Source organism: Liolophura sinensis, chromosome 3 (genome assembly GCF_032854445.1).
Source record: "Liolophura sinensis isolate JHLJ2023 chromosome 3, CUHK_Ljap_v2, whole genome shotgun sequence".
NCBI lineage: Eukaryota > Metazoa > Mollusca > Polyplacophora > Chitonida > Chitonidae > Liolophura > Liolophura sinensis.
Window position 1 is genome coordinate 25,932,732 of NC_088297.1, and position 19,587 is coordinate 25,952,318.

The following is a 19,587-nucleotide window of genomic DNA, read 5'->3' on the forward strand; positions in this document are numbered from 1 at the left end:
TTTTTATTTATATAGCGGTGGACACTGCAGCTAGGTTTACAGGTAAATGAAACGGAAGTGTTTGGACCTACACACTGCAAGCAGTCTTTGTCAGATTGTCCATGCTAAATGATTTAAGCTATGTACTTATAACGAGATAAAACGAGATATTTGTTATTAAGAGTTGGTTTTATAGACGTTTACAGGATGTGTAGAGGTTCAGAGACAACAGGGTTATAACTTGGCCACCGTTACCTGCGTCACAGAAAGTGAGGGAAATTGATGTATTTATTTATTTGATTGGTGTTTTACGCCGTACTCAAGAATATTTCATTTAGACGACGGCGACCAGCATTATGTTGTGAGGAAACCAGACAGGGCCCGGGGGAAACCCACGAGCATTGGTGGGAGGCTCCTGGTTCATCACGCCGTGCTGGCGTGCTGACCCCCTCGGCCACGGAGGCCTCCCGGAAATAGGTGTAAAACATACTTAATTATTAATGAGCGTGGACCCGTATAATGTGGTGGCCGAGTGCTATAGAGAGTCCTCCTCCTACGTAAGCTGGAGACTCAATCTGACGGCAATAAACAGTGATCAGACAAGTAAATGAATAAAATAAATACTTGTTCACATCATAATGTGAAGTGTCACAGTTACAATTTTAAAACCCTTTTTTGAGTGACCCCAACTCGGGGTTGAACCCTGCTCTATCAAATTCACTCCTCTAATCTTAAAGACTCCTGCGTTTATGACGAGTTTCCCTCCAACGGCCTAATCGGTGCTGTAATCTGTGTACTACAAGTACGTGCTTAAACGCGGGTCAATTAATAGCTCTACCTCATCAAGATATGCTGGCTGGAGAAGACTGTGACAAGATAAGACACACAACTGAGAAGCTCTACAGAGCATCTCGCATATAGTCTGGCATCTCGCCGTGTTTTGAGTTCTTTAGCGAGGTCGGCTAAAAATAGCCACGGCCCTCAGCTGACGCGCACTGGGCCTGCGCCGTGCATCGTTCCGGGCGGGGCTACCGACTGGAAATCACCGTGAAAACAAAACTACTCGCGCTTAGACGTAACTGGCGGACTTAACTCATTCCCTTATTTCGTCAGTACGATGTAAGCTACAAACAGCGACTGTGAGAGCGGTGGAATTTACCCTGTCTAAGGTTAGTTCGAATGCCGTTGCTATGTGCTTTCCCTGTGTCTGTACGTGTGGTTGTCTTTGTAACAACTAATACCGTCCGTCTATGTACAGAGGCACGCAAAGACTTCTCATTATAACATATATGTATATACAGGGCCCCAGCTTATGTGTTTATATATGCATAGTGACTTATGCCATACGGATATACACGTAGCTACAGGTACACATGATACAGGCCGGTATACCTGCCCAAATGCACCATGTGTGTACAGCACAAAGTCTCGTACGTCTGTTAATTGCATATTTTCTCCCCTTAAAAGGAGGCTTCTGGTTATGTGATGTGTTAACCTATACTGCATTTAAGATGAGCATTTGGCCCTACCAGCTTACCAGTTATGCAGTCAACAAGTAGCTGGTCTCGTTTTCTAGTCTGGACAGGGTTATATTATGGCCGTTCAGAGACTTCGAATTCCCATTGTGGATTGGTATTGTGTGTATTGATTGACGTATATAAATGTGTATAGACTAGACTGTGAAATAGACCAGTTAAGTGCGGGGAGTTGGTCAGAGATACTGTTGGAATATTGCCACTCGTACACCACTGGTTACAAACTAAACAGACGTATCGATGTCTGTACATTTGGTTACATGTCGGTACAACACATAGACGTTACTTTGGCATGTAGGCCTTTATATGGCTTATCACAGACTAACATGTATGCTAAGACATAGCCACAACTGATAAACAATTGCTGAACTGACGTTACTAATTCATTGCTGCAGGCTGCAAAATATACAGACGAATTCTTACGCATATACCATTTCTAGAAATAGAATGAATGAATTGATGGATGGATGAATCAATGGATGGATGAATTGATGGCCGGGTAGATGAATGGATGCATGAATGATGCATGATGGATGGATGAATTGATGCATGAATCAATTGATGGATGAATGGATGGATGGACTGATGGCTGGGTGATGGATGGACTGATGGCTGGCTGGCTGGATGGATGAGTCAATGGATGAAAGAATGGGTGAATTAATGGATGAAAATGTGAATGAATTGATAGATGAAAGTATGAAGGAATTGATGGATGAATGAATGGATGATGAATGATGGACGAATGGATGAATGATTAAATGAAGGTGTGGATGAATAAATTGGTGAATGGATGGATGTATGAATGAATGAATTAGTGAAATAATAAGCAAATATATGTATTAATTGATTCAGGTATACGATTAGTCATAACTCCGGTTGGGTCGCAGCGAAACCAGCGTAGGTTGAATTCGAACTCTCGACTCCATTGTTGAAGGGCTGATGATCTGAATTTAGGGAATTGATACGGACAACTCGGCTTGCAGAGAAGGCCCAGATCTGATGTTGTGTAGTATATGATAGTTTATGTATGTGAGAGCACGACGCTAAACCGTAGATAATTGAACGGTCAATCGATTAGCCTATATTAGACACTTATCATGAGTTGTGGTATACTGTACGTATTTCTCCTGAGTGATGACTCAACTGGCAATCCTAGTTAGCTTTTTGACTACACTTATATACAGTAATGGTTAACGGATGGAAAGTCCATTGATATAGTTTATAGACTGATGCATACAGTATAGACGTGGATCGTGGACAGTATATATGCCTCATCGGAATGTCACATGACGTCCGTGTTGGTACAGGTGCTGATGACGCGAACATTGCGAACTGTTCGGAATTGTAGTTCACGGATACAGCCAATCAGAATGGACTTTTGTATGTATATGACCTCGATATGATGGAGATGCTGATGATATCCATGTATATAGATGTGTTACTTATATGAATATAAGTTGACGACGTCAAAAGCCGAATTTGACACTTGTGTGCATTTTTTCTCTCACGCGGATCACATGTTTTACGCACTTGTTCATGTACATTTCAAAACCACACATGCGTGAAGTGTTATAGAAGCTATATGTATATATAAAGTCCACTTGGCCTCTGCCATATAACACAGATGTATCATATGATCTAAACTCAGCAACCCTCCAAGCGTGTCAGGCTGGCTCACCTCGTCTTGTCAGATTTTATATCCACACTGTCAGATATTTATATTTCACTCAGTATACGTCGTATTCAGGTCGGGTCTATTTCAGCTGACGTGTGAGCAGATCATTTGGTAGGTATGCATGTATATACGATCTCTGCGGTCATGAATTTATCTATTTACCTCTGTACGTATGTTTGATTGCTTTTTTTAACGTCACACACAACGTAAAACAGGACAGCCCTGAACCGCACCGCACCAGGGTCTTACCTGTCAATCCTCCTGACTTTAGTCAGTAGAGAAAACCGTCGGACGCGGACAAAGAACTTTATAATGTAAAGACAAGTCAACCACAATACAGAGATATTATGTGTTAAGATGAAATTAGGCATGACGACAGCTGTCCTGACGATTCTGGGTTTACATTTTGTTTCAAGCACACAGTCTTATTTACAGGCCTCCTTCAATTATCTTGCCTGAACATGTACTTCCGCGTCAGCGTCCTTGGCCAAGAACGGGTTGAGCAATGCTGGGGTAAATGTTAATGGTGGTCTCCAAAAGCATACTACATGCGCTAAGCTCCAGTTTTTCATACGCGTAAAGTACACTAAGATGAGGAGAGAACTCCCATCGTTAGTGTGTACAGTAATTACCGTACCGTGGATGACAAAATCCAAGCTTCTTGTGTATTGGTATCAATGTTAAGGTAAATGTTAAAGGTGGTATCTCAAACAGTATTACCGGCCCGGATAGCACAGTTGGTAGAGCGTCCGCTTCGGGACCGGTAGATCCAGGATCAATCCTTGATCGGGTCACACCTAAGACTTTAAAAGAGGAAGTTGTAACTTCCTCGCTTGACGTTCAGCATGAAGGGGATAGTGCAACGACTGGTTGACCCGTATCAGTATAATGGCTCGGGCGGGGCGGCTTACTTGCCTTCGGTAAGTCGTCTCAGTGAAGCAGCACTAAATAAAAGAGCGGTGGAAATCCGTCCTGCGACAAGGAGGCACATTACACGTACATGCACCCTAAAGATTCCTTCGTCGTCATATGACTGAAAAATTGTTGAGTACGACGTTAAACCCCAAGCACTCACTCACTCACTCAAACAGTATTGCCTGGGTTGATATGTATACTATCCAAAAAAAGAAACGCATAGGTGTTTTGTTTTATTTTAAAATGAAATAAATACATTTTGTCTTCATTTCATGAGCAAAATGTGTTTTAATATTGTTAATAGTCACAGTTAGCACACATTTTATTCCTCAAAACATTTCTTGGTTGAAAATGTTGAGTTTTGAGGCCGTTTTTGGAGGAAGTAAAAAATACAGCACCACACTGCATCACGTGCAGTCTTACACGCCGAACTTACGCATGGAAAGCATGCAGTGTGTGACTATAAAACCGCAACTTCGGGCCGGAAATTGGCGTCTTTCAAGTGGTGTTTTCAAGCTGATTCAACATGCCACGTCTTGACACTGTCACAAGAAATATTGCCATTGGAAGACTTCAAGCTGGAGAGTCCCAATCGTCCATTTCTAGGCGTCTACACGTCAGCCAGAGCACGATTTCATGGCTTGCTGCCCGATACAACAATACTGGGACAACAAATGACCGTGGGCGTTCAGGTCGACCACGTGTCACTACAGCAGCCCAAGATCGCAACATAAGGGTCCTCCATTTGCGTGACCGTTGTGCTACAGCTGAAAGCACAGCAGCCAGCATACCGGGACTGAGGAGGATATCAGGTCAGACAGTGCGGAACAGGCTGAGGGAACATGGACTGAGAGCCAGGAGGCCCTATGTTGGGATCGTGCTGCGTCCTCACCATGGCGCCAATCGCCTCCGATGGTGTAACAACGTGACTGCATGGAATCTACGCAACTGGCGACGCATTTGGTTCAGTGATGAGTCCAGATTCCTATTGCAGAGACGTGATGGTAGAAACCGGGTTTACAGACGTGCTCACGAACGTTATGCCCCTAACTGCGTACGCCAATTGGACAGATTTGGTGGAGGGAGTGTGATGATGTGGGCAGCAATATCGTATACTGGTCGTACAAATCTTGTCCACGTTCAGGGAAATCTTACGGCCGTACGCTACCGAGACACCATCCTGCAGCCACACCTCTTACCTGTCATTGACGTTCAGCGGGAGTTGTTCCAGTAGGACAACGCCAGACCGCACACGGCACGTGTCACAAGGGACTTCATCGCCGAAAACAATGTAAATGTGCTACCCTGGCCGTCCCGTTCCCCGGATCTTAACCCAACTGAGCATCTGTGGGATGAACTTGATCGACGTCTACGCCAACGTCAACCTCAACCCCAAACGCTTCAAGAGCAAGTTGCATGTTTGCAGGAGGAGTGGCAGAACATTCCCCAGGCCTCTATCCAGCGTCTCATCCAGTCCATGACAAGGCGTGTCAGAACTGTTATTCGTGCCCGTGGTGGTCACAACAGATACTGACATTCCACTCAAGTGGGAGACTCATTGTGAGTGTCTTACCTCAAGTTGATGGCCTTGTTGTCTAGATATGGACCCTTCCTTAATCTGTGTAAAAAATTGTTTGCAGAATAGCAATTCTTATTTAGTTATGCATAATTGAAAAGACTGCATCACCTCCGCAAAAAACCGGGTTATGCGTTTCTTTTTTTGGATAGTATAGTTTTAATATTCATGTGTCTCCTATACAGACCAGACTTTGTTGGCATTGCTTCTTAATTTGTTTTGTTTTTCTGGTGAGCGTTTAAGGTTAAAACAATGAACACGACTCCCTAATACAGGACTCCAGATTTGATTTATTGATTTGATTGGTGTTTTACTCAAGAATATTTCACGTATGCGACGGTGGCCAGCATTATGGTCGCCAGACTTTACAGTGTAGTTCCACAAACTAACAAGTCATGGGAACAACTTAAGTGCGTCAGCGATTATATGATTGTTCCTTAACACATATCCAGTCAAGAATTTTCATTCACTCGAAGGCGGTGAGTCTTATACCCTATATATTGGCCTATACCGCAGCGCTGGAGGTTCTACATGTAATATGTCAGTAAATCTTTGCTTTTATTTCAAATGTCGTACCTTTTGTCGCTCTAGCTCGTGTTAATGTTTATGTACTATTCGGGACAGTCAGTACATCATGGCATATTTGTGCTGTATACACGAGGTTATAACAGAGTTATGTACTGTGAAACATGATTCAAGGGACATAAGACTTGCCCCACTCACTCTTTTGACAGTGTGAGAGTTATCTCCCTGCAAATGTGAATGTGAGCCGGTCGTCGGGGTCCGTTACAATTTCTTGTAAATGCCATTTCAGGAGCGCGTTTTAAACTCGATGCCTGTGACATTTAACCCTCTCAGTACGTAATGTAAATCTCTCCGTACGTAACGTAACAGGCTGTACAGTGCAACACTGGGTCATTCAACCTGTTTGTAAGAGGCCATGGGGTAAAACAATCCCAACACATATATGTGGTCGAACCGTCATTGCCGTCTATGTATTCGTATGGGTAAAAGCAGTTATCAGGCAGCAGCAATTGCGAAATTGACAGACATTGTTTCTGAAAACTTGACTTTTTGAAGCTGCTATGAACGCTACGTGATTGTTTAAATGTTTGTCATGTGGGCAAATTTGAAAGTCTGAAAGTCTTGTGATGAAGCATATAAATATACATCTGCTTTATGTCTTGTTATATGTTTGTTTGTGTGCAGAGAAAGAATCTATCATTGAGATCGCTTAGAGGACAAGTCAGTCTCTGGTCAGATCGGGATATCGATTAGCTGTCCACCATGGGGTGCTGCGCCGGGTGCATGAAATGGACACTGATCGTGCTCAACGTCATCGTGGTGGTAAGTCTTTTTACACGTTTACACTAACAGTTACAATTGATTTAAATTGACAAGGGGCCGTGTTTCGCTGGTTACATGTGACCAGTTGCTAGCTATCACACTGTCGTCGATGGTCTGGATTTATTGTCTATGCTGTAGACGTATTTCACTAGTTACGTGTGACCAGTTGCTAGCTACCACACTGTCGTCGCTGCTCTGGTTTTGTTCTCCATGCCGCTGTTTTATACTGTATTGTATATACTGTATTGGATGATTTATATACTCTATTGGATGATTTGTATACTGTATTGGATGATGTATACACTCTATTGGATGATTTTTATACTGTATTGGATGATGTATATACTGTATTGGATGATTTGTATACTGTATTGGATGATTTGTATATCCGTTTTTGACCATATCCACGATGACATTTATATATACAGTTGACATATCCCAAACCAGGAGTGTTATTTATATAGAATGTACAGCTGACATATCCCAAACCAGGAGTGTTATTTATATAGAATGTACAGCTAACATATCCCAAACCAGGAGTGTTATTTATATAGAATATACAGTTGACATATCCCAAACCAGGAGTTTTATATATATAGAATGTACGGCTGACATATCCCAAACCAGGAGTGTTATTTATATAGAATATACAGTTGACATATCCCAAACCAGGAGTCTTATTTATATAGAATATACAGTTGACATGTCCCAAACCAGGAGTTTTATATATATAGAATGTACGGCTGACATATCCCAAACCAGGAGTGTTATTTATATAGGCTATACAGTTGACATGTCCCAAACCAGGAGTGTTATTTATATAGAATGTACAGTTGACATATCCCAAACCAGGAGTGTTATGTATATAGAATGTACAGCTAACATATCCCAAACCAGGAGTGTTATTTATATAGAATGTACAGCTAAAATATCCCAAACCAGGAGTGTTATTTATATAGAATGTACAGCTGACATATCCCAAACCAGGAGTGTTATTTATATAGAATGTACAGCTAACATATCCCAAACCAGGAGTGTTATGCACATTTAGAGCAACCTCCTGTAAACTAGCATCGCGGCGTAATTCCTACATTCGTTGAGTTCCAGTGAACCAGTGAATTTGTTTGAAATGTGAACGATTGTTGAGGTGTCTCTTCACTGTGGGAAGGTCTGCCAGCATCCTGCGGATGGTCGATTTCCACGCACCAAATTGCTGGCCGCCATCGTATAGGAGAAATATTCTTGATTGAAACACCAATCAAATAAATAAATAAATAAATCTCTTCACTGTGAGGATTGTACAGTTTGTATATTGAATTTATGCTATAAGGTACATGTGTTTACCTGTAGGCAATTGTACTTTTGTGGACGTAATGCTAGGAGCTAATAGCGTTTAATAATGTATTTATTAAAGTGGACTTGACGCCCCACGAGTACTTTGTGCAGTTGTCCCTTATAAGTGCTATAGCACAGGGCTGTATGTGCTGTCTTTCCACACGTCACTGAATGAAGATTGTCCTTAAATGTGTTTGTCCAGGTTTGTCTTGCAACACGTGCCATATGAAAAATAGTCAGTGTGTTAAGAGTAAAGATGGATGAACTGACTTTACAGTTTATATAGCAAATGGTTTTAACGTTTCAAAGTCGCTTTATTTACGTCGAAATCTATAACTTGATAGCAATTATATTATGCTTATTTTATGATTCAGAGTAAATCAGATTATACTTGTCTTCAAATCTGTCCTTAGTTGTGATTTTACTGGAATTTACAAAGAGCGCATGCTTAAATCACGATTTGAAAATATCTTTGTTAATTTCCCCTGCCTTCCGTGGTGTATGATTTTACAGTATCTTCCCAAAAGTGCTGGCTTGAATCAAGTTTCAAAATAACTTTGTTACATTCGCCCAAGGTTGTTTGTCAAAGTTACATTTTCACTGGTTTAATCTTTATCTTCTAATACCGGAAGTTCCTTTCAATTTGATGTTAAAATTAGCAGGTTTCCCATTTTCACTTTTGCCTCGTTTTTAGAAAATAATCTATGTAATGTCCCTTTTCTCTTTTTTCAGTTGCTAGGAGTGATCGCGGTGGGATTCGGGATTTACATCTTACTGGACAAGAGCGATATTTTGGACCTGATCGGGAACACGTCGGAGATGCCGGCATTCCTGGATAAGACGACGATAGTACTGATCGTGGGAGGAACTCTCGTGGCTATCGTGGCCGCCATTGGTCTGTGCGGAGCGTGGAAGAGTAACCGTCGTCTTCTCTGTGTGGTACGTGATTGGATAATAATAATAATAATAACCAGACGCTGTAAAATAATGACACTCGGATTCTATGTGTATTTGTTTATTTTTCTCCAAAATGGCTTTTTTTTGGTTGGAACTTTAAGGTCAAATACGGAAGTCTTGACCGCGAAAAATTTTAACCAGTAGACCCGGGAAAAAAATCCCACCGTACAGAAAATCAATAATTTTAAGATGGGTTGAAATGAATTTAATGGTAGGGTAATATTTATTTAGGGGAAAGTTAACATTATGTACGATGTTCGTTAAAAATATTGTTGGAAGAGACCTGAAGACATTTCCCGGACTGGTCGCGAAATCAGTAGACTGTGGAGTGATGCATTTATTTGATATCTGTCCGTGTACCAAATGCTAGAGGCATATACTGACGTAGATCAGCATGTGTTCCTGCCTACAAAAAGCTGGTTTTAGTTTCACGCTCCCAGTGTCCAGATCCTCTCAAGTTCTGGTGTGGTCAAAAGTTCAGCGATACACATCATCACTGGGTCAATCATACCATAGAGAGGCCAAGTCTGTTTTGACAACGTCAACCAGCTGTCCGCTAAACAACATCGTGAACGTCAAACCAACCGCATGCTATGTACTAGAGCGTCATTATACGGTAGAGAGCAGAGTTCCGCTCCGCGTCTGGTTATACCGAAGGCTTTAAAATCTGAAAAAACCCTTGTTATTAAAGAAACAACCGTTATCCCTTATATTAACGTTTCATAAGATTTGGATTTCTAATTCTTCTAGCTTACATTCATCCAGGAATTCACCCAGGAATGCCTGCAGTCATATACCTGGGGTATTCTTGAATACGACGTAAATCACCATTCCAAAAAACATGGGGACGTCAGAAATGGAGAGTCAGCAGATGAATGGAAATGGATGACGGTTAACATTTTGCCCCGTATAGTCACATTTAAACTACATGTAGTTGGGACCGAAATGTTCGACATAAAACGCCAATTAAATAAATGAATAAACAAACATGTTAGTTTTTAGTTAGTTTTTGAAAATTATGGAACCACACATATCCAAAATTACCCTTTTTAGGTAACCAAATAATTATCATCTAAATCACAAACTTCAAACTATTTGAAGGGACGTCATTTATTTTTCCTAATGTAACTAATTTTGTAGGCCTTGTAAATGTATATGATGTTATGGTAGTGTGGTTTACCAAGGCGCTGGTTGTTCAGTTTTTAGGCACTCTCTACCTTTCACTCTGTGCATCTGTAGACTCATTTACCCTGTATATAAATAAGAATATATGAGGAAACGCTCATGTTTTCAGTATGGCGTGGCTCTGACCTTGGCACTGGTGGTACAGGCCATCGCAATCATACTCGCCATTATCTACAGAGATGAGGTAAGTCCATCCCCTTATCGCCCTAGTCCTGTAGCATAATGACGTCACTGTTTTACAATAATGACGTCAATGTCTTAGCATAACGACGTCAATGTCTTACCATATTGACATCACTATCATAATGACACAACTGTCTTACCCTATTGACGTCACTGCATGAGCCATAATGACGTCACTGTCAAAGTAAACAATCGCCACCAGTCAGGGGAGATAAATGAAATTAAGTGTTATTTTCCTGCCAATCTCTCAAGCAGTTCAATAGGTTGTCCCCAAATATTCACGGACACGAAGGCAAGGAAAGCATAGGTAACCGTTTCAAAGTACAGAAGTGAGAAAGTCATAAAACAAGACTTACGGAAATTCTGGTACAAGATCAGTGCATTTATCCTAAATAGAAGCATGCACACCTATTCCAGTACAACGTACTCTATATAGAAGCATGCACACCTATTCCAGTACAACGTACACTATATAGAAGCATGCACACCTATTCCAGTACAACGTACACTATATAGAAGCATGCACACCTATCCAAGTACAACGTACACTATATAGAAGCATGCACACCTATTCCAGTACAACGTACACTATATAGAAGCATGCACACCTATTCCAGTACAACGTACACAACTTCCAGTACACGTCACGTACAATGCTTGTGTGTGCGTGAATAAAATGATATTCAGTACGTGATTTGAACCACTTTAAAATTGAAATGTAGTGGTAGGTGTGTATTAGTATTTCCTGGCTAGGCGCCTTGCACATTTGATTAGCATATACATGTCAGTATATAACGTTGTGTTGCGAATATACTATATAATATTCCCTTTCCACAATAATATAAAATAAAAAGAACAGTCCTTATTCTGCCCTTATTAGTCCTTATTAGGCCTTATTCTGTTATTTCAGGTGAGTCAATACAAGTCAAACTGTGTTCAGAGTTTCTTCTTCTTGTTCTTCTGTATTTCAGATCGAGGGAAAATTTAGAGCGGCCCTGAAGACGTCACTCTCACAAAGTTACGTCATGCCGAGAAAACCGGACAAAGGCGTTAACGCTTTCTCTACCGCGTGGGACTCCATTCAGTATGAGGTACGACTACAGGTGGTAACAAAATGCCATCATTATGGTAGTGGATTATTGTTACTTTTTATTCGGAATTAACGCTCATTTCCTCGGAGACGGAAATATTTACTGGTGAAGGAAACAAAGAAGTATTCTTCCCGCACATTGGGAATCCTGACACTTTGCTTGCCTGTCAGTTCTTCGTATTCCAGAGTCTTTTGTCTAAAATACTATCCTAGCAAGGTGTGCACAAAAACTGTCCTTGTGTGTCTGGTTGACATGAAATTCAGGACACTATAGTCTGTTTCTTTTAGCGAGTCGCCTTTATTCAGTTGTCTGTAAAATCAATCATACTCGCTACCAAATTGCCTTCAGTCAGTAACATGTAACAAGTGCTACACGTGGACATGTGAGGAGTTCATATTCTTGCAACGAAAGAACACTTTTTCTAATTCATAATGTTAAAGTCCTTAAGTTGAGTTTCGAGGGCAAGAACTCGTCGCCTCGGGTGACGTCAGAATTATTCAAAATCCAGCGGCATGCTGGATAAACCCTGTTACTGACACTGCCATATTTGATATTGTTCACACGTTTTAGTATAATATAACATTAATAAATTAATTTTATTTGATCTCTTGCAGTATATGATCTCACGACAGTATAGATTTAGAGATGGGTGTTAGGGCATTACAGAGATGTAGTCTTTTTGCTGAGACAGTAGTGTAGTCTTTTTGCTGAGACAGTAGTGTAGGATGTGTTAGTGCGTGGGTTTTGTTCTAACCGCTTGTTGATGCAGCCATTGTAAAAGAAATTACTCCCCACGTCCATTGTCCAGCATGTAACTTGCTTTTGAATAATTATGACGTCACCTGAGGCAATGCGTTCTCGGTGTCGAAACTGAGCTTCTGGAGTATAACATCGTGAATTAGAAAAGTATTTTAACTGCATTTCCTTTGTAATAATGTGAATGTTCAACATAGCAATGTGTAGAGCTTGTGTTGTTACGTGTCACTGACTAAAGGCGAGTCGCTAAAAGAAATAGTCTTTTTTTTTTACACGATTCTTACGCCAGAGAGTTGACAACAGTTGTTGGTACTGGCAGCTGGTGCAATATGTGTGCGTACCATTATGTGGACAGCTACACGAGGAAGTTTACAAAGGATGTTGGTATTGGTAGTTGTTGCTATATGTGTTTAGCATTATGTAGTAAATAAACGCGTGGGTCTTCCCTGGGCACTGCCCTGTTTCTTCTCACCGTAATGCTGGCCACAGTCGTGTAAGTAAAAAAAATCGATAAATAAATCAAAATTGGCCTAGGGGTATTATCACAATAGTTGGTGTCGCCCCGAACGTCTGTCCACATGGGTTATTTTTACAAAACTTCATTTTCTGTGATCGTGGTCATTTTTGTTTTTTCAAGGCTGTTGGGATAATTTATGTAATAGTTTGTCATAGAATTGTAAACACCTTGTCTACTGAACCCTTAAGGCAATTTTCATCCAACTTGCACTTATTCATAGAATCCTGTAGAAGGGCCGTAGTATTTTCTTTAACCTTGGTCCATTTTTCAAGGTCGTTGGGCACGTGCGTCCATGACCTCGTAAACACACCATCTCGTGCAGTTGTATTTATGGATGAAGGATATGTAGTGCATTGCACACTATTTTTTATGAACATTTTATATTTAAATCTTATTTAATCACTGTCGTACTTTTCTAATTTGCCAGCTGGAATGTTGCGGTGTGGTAGACGAAGAGGACTACCGTGACGCCACCTACTGGCACAAGACCGACAACTTGACCGCCACCGACACGACTTGGCCGGTTCCCAGGTCCTGCTGTAAATACGCCAATCCCTGGGTGTATCCGGACGATTACGTCGACTTGAAGCCCATGAGCACCTCGTGTTATCCCTCATGGAACACCACCAACACCTGGACAAACGCTGTAAGTCATGGACTGGGCAAATGGGTGCTCACTCTCCATGGGTAGCTACGTTTCATTTGTACCATATTTGAATATGGCTGACTGTCAAGAGTTACATGATGAAGCTCATGTCTTTAACCGCTACGTTAGCTGTCTATGGTGCAGGTGATTTGGAGAGACTTATGGCCCTACGGGATTTGTCGTGTCTTGAACCGCTATGTTAGCTGCCTACAGAGTTATGGCCCTACTGTATTTGTCGTGTTTTGAACCGCTACGTTAGCTGTCAACGGACTTATGGCCCTACTGGATTTATCGTGTCTTGAACCGCTATGTTAGCTGTCTACGGACTTATGGCCCTACTGGATTTGTCGTGCCTTGAACCGCTATGTTAGGTGTCTACGAACTTACGGCCCTACTGGATTTGTCGTGTTTTGAACCGATGTGTTAGCTGTCAACGGACTTATGGCCCTACTGGATTTATCGTGTTTTAAACCGCTATGTTAGCTGTCTACAGAGTTATGGCCCTACTGTATTTGTCGTGTTTTGAACCGCTGCGTTAGCTGTCAACGGACTTATGGCCCTACTGTATTTGTCATGTTTTGAACCGCTACGTTAGCTGTCAACGGACTTATGGCCCTAGTGGATTTATCGTGTTTTGAACCGCTATGTTAGCTGTCTAAAGAGTTATGGCCCTACTGGATTTATCGCGTTTTGAACCGCTATGTTAGCTGTCTACGAACTTACGGCCCTACTGGATTTATCGTGGTTTAAACTTTTTCTGAACGCTTTTTTAACGGTTCATTGTATTGAATTGAAACCTCACTGTGCTTTCACCATGACAAATTATCCAATTATCCAATTTTGAGCCGTTATTGGAGAGTTTTCTTTAATGATGGACTTTGACAGAGTTGTTATCCTGTTAGCTCAAACCGATGGGAACAAGTATACTCCTGCACAATAGTAGTTTTAATAGTAGGCATAGTTATGCGGGGCGTGCCTCGGACTTTGTCAATGAATTTGACCTTGTATCCACTGCTCATTTCCTTAGGGCTAGGTAATATATACTAATAATACTTATTTATTTAAATTTCAGGGATGCTACAAAGAAATGAAGAGTCAGTTATTCAAAGCCAGCTTGATGATAATCGGTGTTGGAGTAGCGACTGTCATTACACAGGTACGCTTACACAGATTCTGTAATTCTCTTTGGTGCTTGTTCTCATCACCTCATACAGAAACCTGTAGTAGAATCGATCAAGTATTAATTCAAACATGAACCCTTTATCTTATAACGTCATAAGATGACGTCATTTGTGGAGAGAGAGAAAACAAAAGAAAAAAAGTTTTTCCTGATAATGGCTGTATAGTATCTTTTTTATCTTGGAAATTAATTATTTGGGTGAAGCAATCGATTCCTAACTTTTCTTCTTTCAGCTTCTCCTCTTGTTATTCGCTTGGGCGCTCTTCTGTGGATGGTGCGGCACCAAAGAGGTGCTAGTGTAACGGGGAGCTGTTGAGATGACCTGGACACAGCGGATTGTCCAAAGCACTGGTTTTCACAGTAACTCGGCACTAGACCAAAATACAGCATGTGGACATCCTGAATGAAAGAACAAGGAGTTCGGCAAACTCGTTGGTTTTCTTATACAACTTGCGTTAATGTACGGACATTTGTTCATAATATTTGTTTGTTTCTGACGCTATAGTTATGGGTACCAAAGCAATGCGTGGTCGCCATCATTGACTTCGGTTACCTTGTTCTCAGGCGCCTGGAGAGGCCCTACATCGTATGCAGTTCAGAAGAGGGAAGATAAGCCAGCATCTGATCTATAGAAAGGTTAACTTAAAATCGTAAGTATTGATAATCAGAATGTTTGCTGTATGGCACCGTTAAATTATGCACAAGTTCTAACAGTTATACCCGATGGTGGATTTTGTTTCAACGACAAGTTTGTCCTTTTTTTATGAATGATCTGGGTAAAGAAATAAACACATAATCTGTCCGCAAAACTGAATATTTCGAAGGCCACAGGTTAGGCTTACGTTCAATATGTTATACTTAAGTAATGGATAATATAAAAGTTTCTAAAATTATTTAAAGGTCCTTCAGCCCAAATTGAGATTTTCATCCGAATACTTGATCGCTATCATTTGGTGGGTATATTTTTCAGTTACTATTTATATTCAGACTGACGTGCTGTTTGTAAATGTCCCTTTGTTTTGATATGTGTACCTGTGTTTTTGTGTTTTTTCTTGTTTTGGTATTTACCATATAACATGTATATCGGATTATTATACCTGTCTGTCTCTAACTTTGCGTCGACTTATACAAGGAACATATATATTATATATCGTCGCTCCAAAGAAAGGTATTAAATGTCGCTTACTCACAGCCATGGAGGATCAAGAATGAGAACACATCCTTAACAACAACAACAACGCCGCCTTCTTCCACAGTGATGATCATCGCAGGAGAAACTCACATTTTTAGTTATATATCTCGTTATCAGTGTCATCATACGACGAAAAAGTAGACCCACTATTATTTTCGGATATTTATAACAACTACGCTGTTCTCAGATAGATGGGATGCTGTAGTTGATGTATGCGGCATTGCATATTAAACCAATCATACTACACAATTTACCAGTCTTCCCAACACCGATCAAGTGCAGTGTTTCCTGTTATGATTGAACAGAGCTGTACTAATTAATTTTAGATGTCGCTAATTGTATGTTCACAGGGACGGTTAGGCTAAACGTGTTCCTTATGTTCCTCATATTTTCTGTCATACATTTTTGGTTTTCATTGTTACAAACCATGTAGCACATAAACTCCTGTAGCGATTACTGTTTTGAAAACGTCTGTGTCATAGACGACTTCAGTATTGATATATTGATATGTACATTCACTTCACAAGACGTCTACAAGTCGTCTCCTTCATGAGCAGCCAGTGGACCTGGCTGAACTATTAAGGCAGTGATGTAGTTTTCAAATCCTGCTTGTTTATAAGGCAGATTCATTCTTACTTTTGAACTTAGATTTCCAGGAAAAAAAATCTTGTACCTAGGGACTTTTACAAACCCATTGGGGCTGCTTGCGTACAGTATTCAGTCAATTGACAGGTCACACGTTACGTTTTTCCGAAGAAGCACAAACGTTTTAACAAAATACTCGCCAATTGTGTGTTAATTCAATGTCGTTTGTTGTTTGTTTAATAAATATTTTCGATACAACTCGAGACAAATCCGCTCATCGTGTTCTTTGAGAATGTGTATATTGGCAATCAACCCCATGTAGCTGATTCCAAAAGGCTTTCAAAATGGTACTTGCTGCTGCCTCGCTTGGCGCTCACCACTGAGAGGTTAAAGCAGGGATACAAAACTGGTTAACCCAGTGTCAGTATAATGTGACTGGTTGGGATATCAGGTCTGGTGTTCGCTATGATACTTCCGTTACGGCGGCACTTTAGCACATGCATTCGCCGTGCCACAATAAAACATAAGTACACACCTAATGACTCCTCGTCTACATATGACTGAAAACCCAAGCAGACATACATACATACATACATTTTAGCAATCAGCTCAGGGGAGAGCATCTGCTCTTACATCTTCACTACACAGGTAAAAATTCTGATTCAAACATTGCAGGCTGGGCTACGGCTTAAGTAAGAAGATGTATCAGGTAGCTGACGAAGGGCGGTGGTTTACTGCGATCACTTCGGTTTGGTACCTGGCCGCCGTCAGATAAGCGAAGACCTTAATTATATTTCAATGATACATCAATATTACGTCACTCCCCATTCAGCCTCTTAATCATGAGTTAATCTCCGGTGACAATAAACCAGATCATCATTTCAGAGGTCTCGGGAGTTCACGCAGATGTAGGCGAGACGTGGGCTCAGGCAAACTACGGTATATGTCAATGTTGAGTCCATGTTGTATGCAGACAGCTATATATCCAATCTGTTAACTACCGTAAAATCACGCCTAATGCCCTAATTCTTTTAATTTTTGGGACACCTGGTGGGCTCACTTTAGTCACTATACAGGTAACTGTAACAGGAATATTTAGTTTCTTTACATTCCACATTAAGATCTTTACTTTTGCAAAACAAGAGAGAAATATAATTCTTTGCTTTCAGAACTACAAATGTCTGTCCAAAAATTAATAAAATTTATTAGGGTGTATGCTCTTGACATATACATAGCTGCGTTATATGTACATGAACTCCGATATGCATTTCGTTCGTCTGTTTCCTAGTATCTTGAGATATTTGCGCATGTATTTTGTACACCTCCTTTTTATGGTGGGCTGTATACCTTTGTACTATGGTTTCCTACAGAACAGTGATAAGAAAAACACACAAAGCAAAAACAGAAATAATGCTTACCCAAAGTCTTTATTAAAGTGACAATTACGATTACAAATGGAAGTTTTGTTTTGATGCACGAACCGCTGTATAAAATTTGCATAGATGATAGCATTGATATTCAAAGGCAAGATTTTCTCTTTTTTTTTTTTGAAACGTATAAATTAGTATTTAAATTTTATACATTGACCAAAGCGACAAATTATTTAAAACATTTAAACAGCGGATGAAGCAAATGACAATAAACCAACATTTTCCCAACAAAGCATGCCGTGCGCAAGCGGCGTAGATGATTTTTTTTAACACCATCTACAAAATGTATGTTAATATTGTATCCGTTGTCAAACCCTCTTTGATTACTAACGCGACATCTTGGCAAATGGCTTGAACGGTTTAAATGAGACTCAAACACATGAGCGAAGTTAATATGAATTAAAATGACAATCGAAGAAAGTATTTTAAAAAGATGTTTGAGATAATTCCGGAATCGTACAACCTTGTTGGGCACATGCGCTTTTCTGAGCTATGATGTATTATACTTCAGGTATCCAGAATGGCATTACTTATCTGTGTTTATGCTGGACCTATTGCATGCCATGGTAAGACATAGTATACACGTATTATGACGTCACAATCTCACAGCTTGGACCTAAATTGTGAATGTCTGGGGGAAATGTATCTCCGTGAAATCGACAGGCACACATTAACACATGAAGAATAAGAATATAAAAAGAAAAAAGATGTCACGAATTTACAACAAATATTATCAATCTAGTTACCAGGTGACTTCAAACATTTTGGCAACTAGATGTCGTTTAATTCTGTAACCATACAGACATGATGCTAACGACAACTGTACTACATCAAGATCTCGGGTAGAAGAGGAATACCTTGACATATTATTAGCTAACAAACGTTTTATGGTAAAATGTGCGGACTACAAAAATATCTGCATCATATTAATATCTACAGATATTCGTTCGCCAAGAAGGATTTTAAGTTCTGTTTTTATGAACCTCCTCCACCCCCCCCCCCCCCCCCCCCCCCCCCCCCCACACACACACACACCCCACCCCCGGTGGTCATAATTCCCGGCGGGCATAGGCCCCGGCGAACGTAAGCCCCGACGGACATACGCCCCGACGTACATAAGCTCCGACGGACATAAGCCCCGACGGACATAAGCCCCGCCCGTAAACCGACTCAAAACGTATACCTTACGCAGTCGCGAGGTTATGCTGTAAATCGTGTAAGCCATGCTGAAATATTTCAGCCAAATAAATTAAGTCTAGTGGTACTACGTAGTATAAACTTATATTTGCTCGACTGAAAGCATTCGATAATAAAATTAGAGACATCAGAAACAGTCATTTGGGCGATATTGCTTTGAAAACGTCCGTGTACAACGCTTATGAGCGGAAAGCAGTTGAACCTGAGGGACAGATTGGGATACACTTTGATGGCAAATTTTTAGATGGAAAATAAAGTCACACTATATGAATTGCCTTCAACAAATATTTGACATCATGTTTGTTT

General features: G+C 40.6%; 1 protein-coding gene across 1 annotated transcript; it reads left to right on the forward strand.

The window, feature by feature from the left end:
- Positions 1 to 1,011: 1,011 nt before the first annotated feature.
- LOC135463732 (tetraspanin-18-like) lies at positions 1,012 to 16,923 on the forward strand. Its single transcript, XM_064741143.1, has 8 exons — positions 1,012 to 1,148; positions 6,890 to 7,027; positions 9,095 to 9,301; positions 10,614 to 10,688; positions 11,659 to 11,778; positions 13,479 to 13,697; positions 14,770 to 14,853; positions 15,111 to 16,923. Exons 2-8 carry the CDS (start codon positions 6,968 to 6,970, stop codon positions 15,177 to 15,179), a joined length of 834 nt encoding a protein of 277 aa, XP_064597213.1. The 5' UTR covers positions 1,012 to 1,148; positions 6,890 to 6,967; the 3' UTR covers positions 15,180 to 16,923.
- The last annotated feature ends 2,664 nt before the right edge of the window (positions 16,924 to 19,587 follow it).

Coding starts and splice junctions, on each gene's coding strand:
- LOC135463732 (XM_064741143.1), top strand. CDS start 6,968: ATGGGGTGCTGCGCCGGGTGCATGAAATGGACACTGATCGTGCTCAAC. Junction 9,302..10,613: donor ACCGTCGTCTTCTCTGTGTG/GTACGTGATTGG, acceptor TCATGTTTTCAG/TATGGCGTGGCTCTGACCTT. Junction 10,689..11,658: donor CCATTATCTACAGAGATGAG/GTAAGTCCATCC, acceptor TCTGTATTTCAG/ATCGAGGGAAAATTTAGAGC.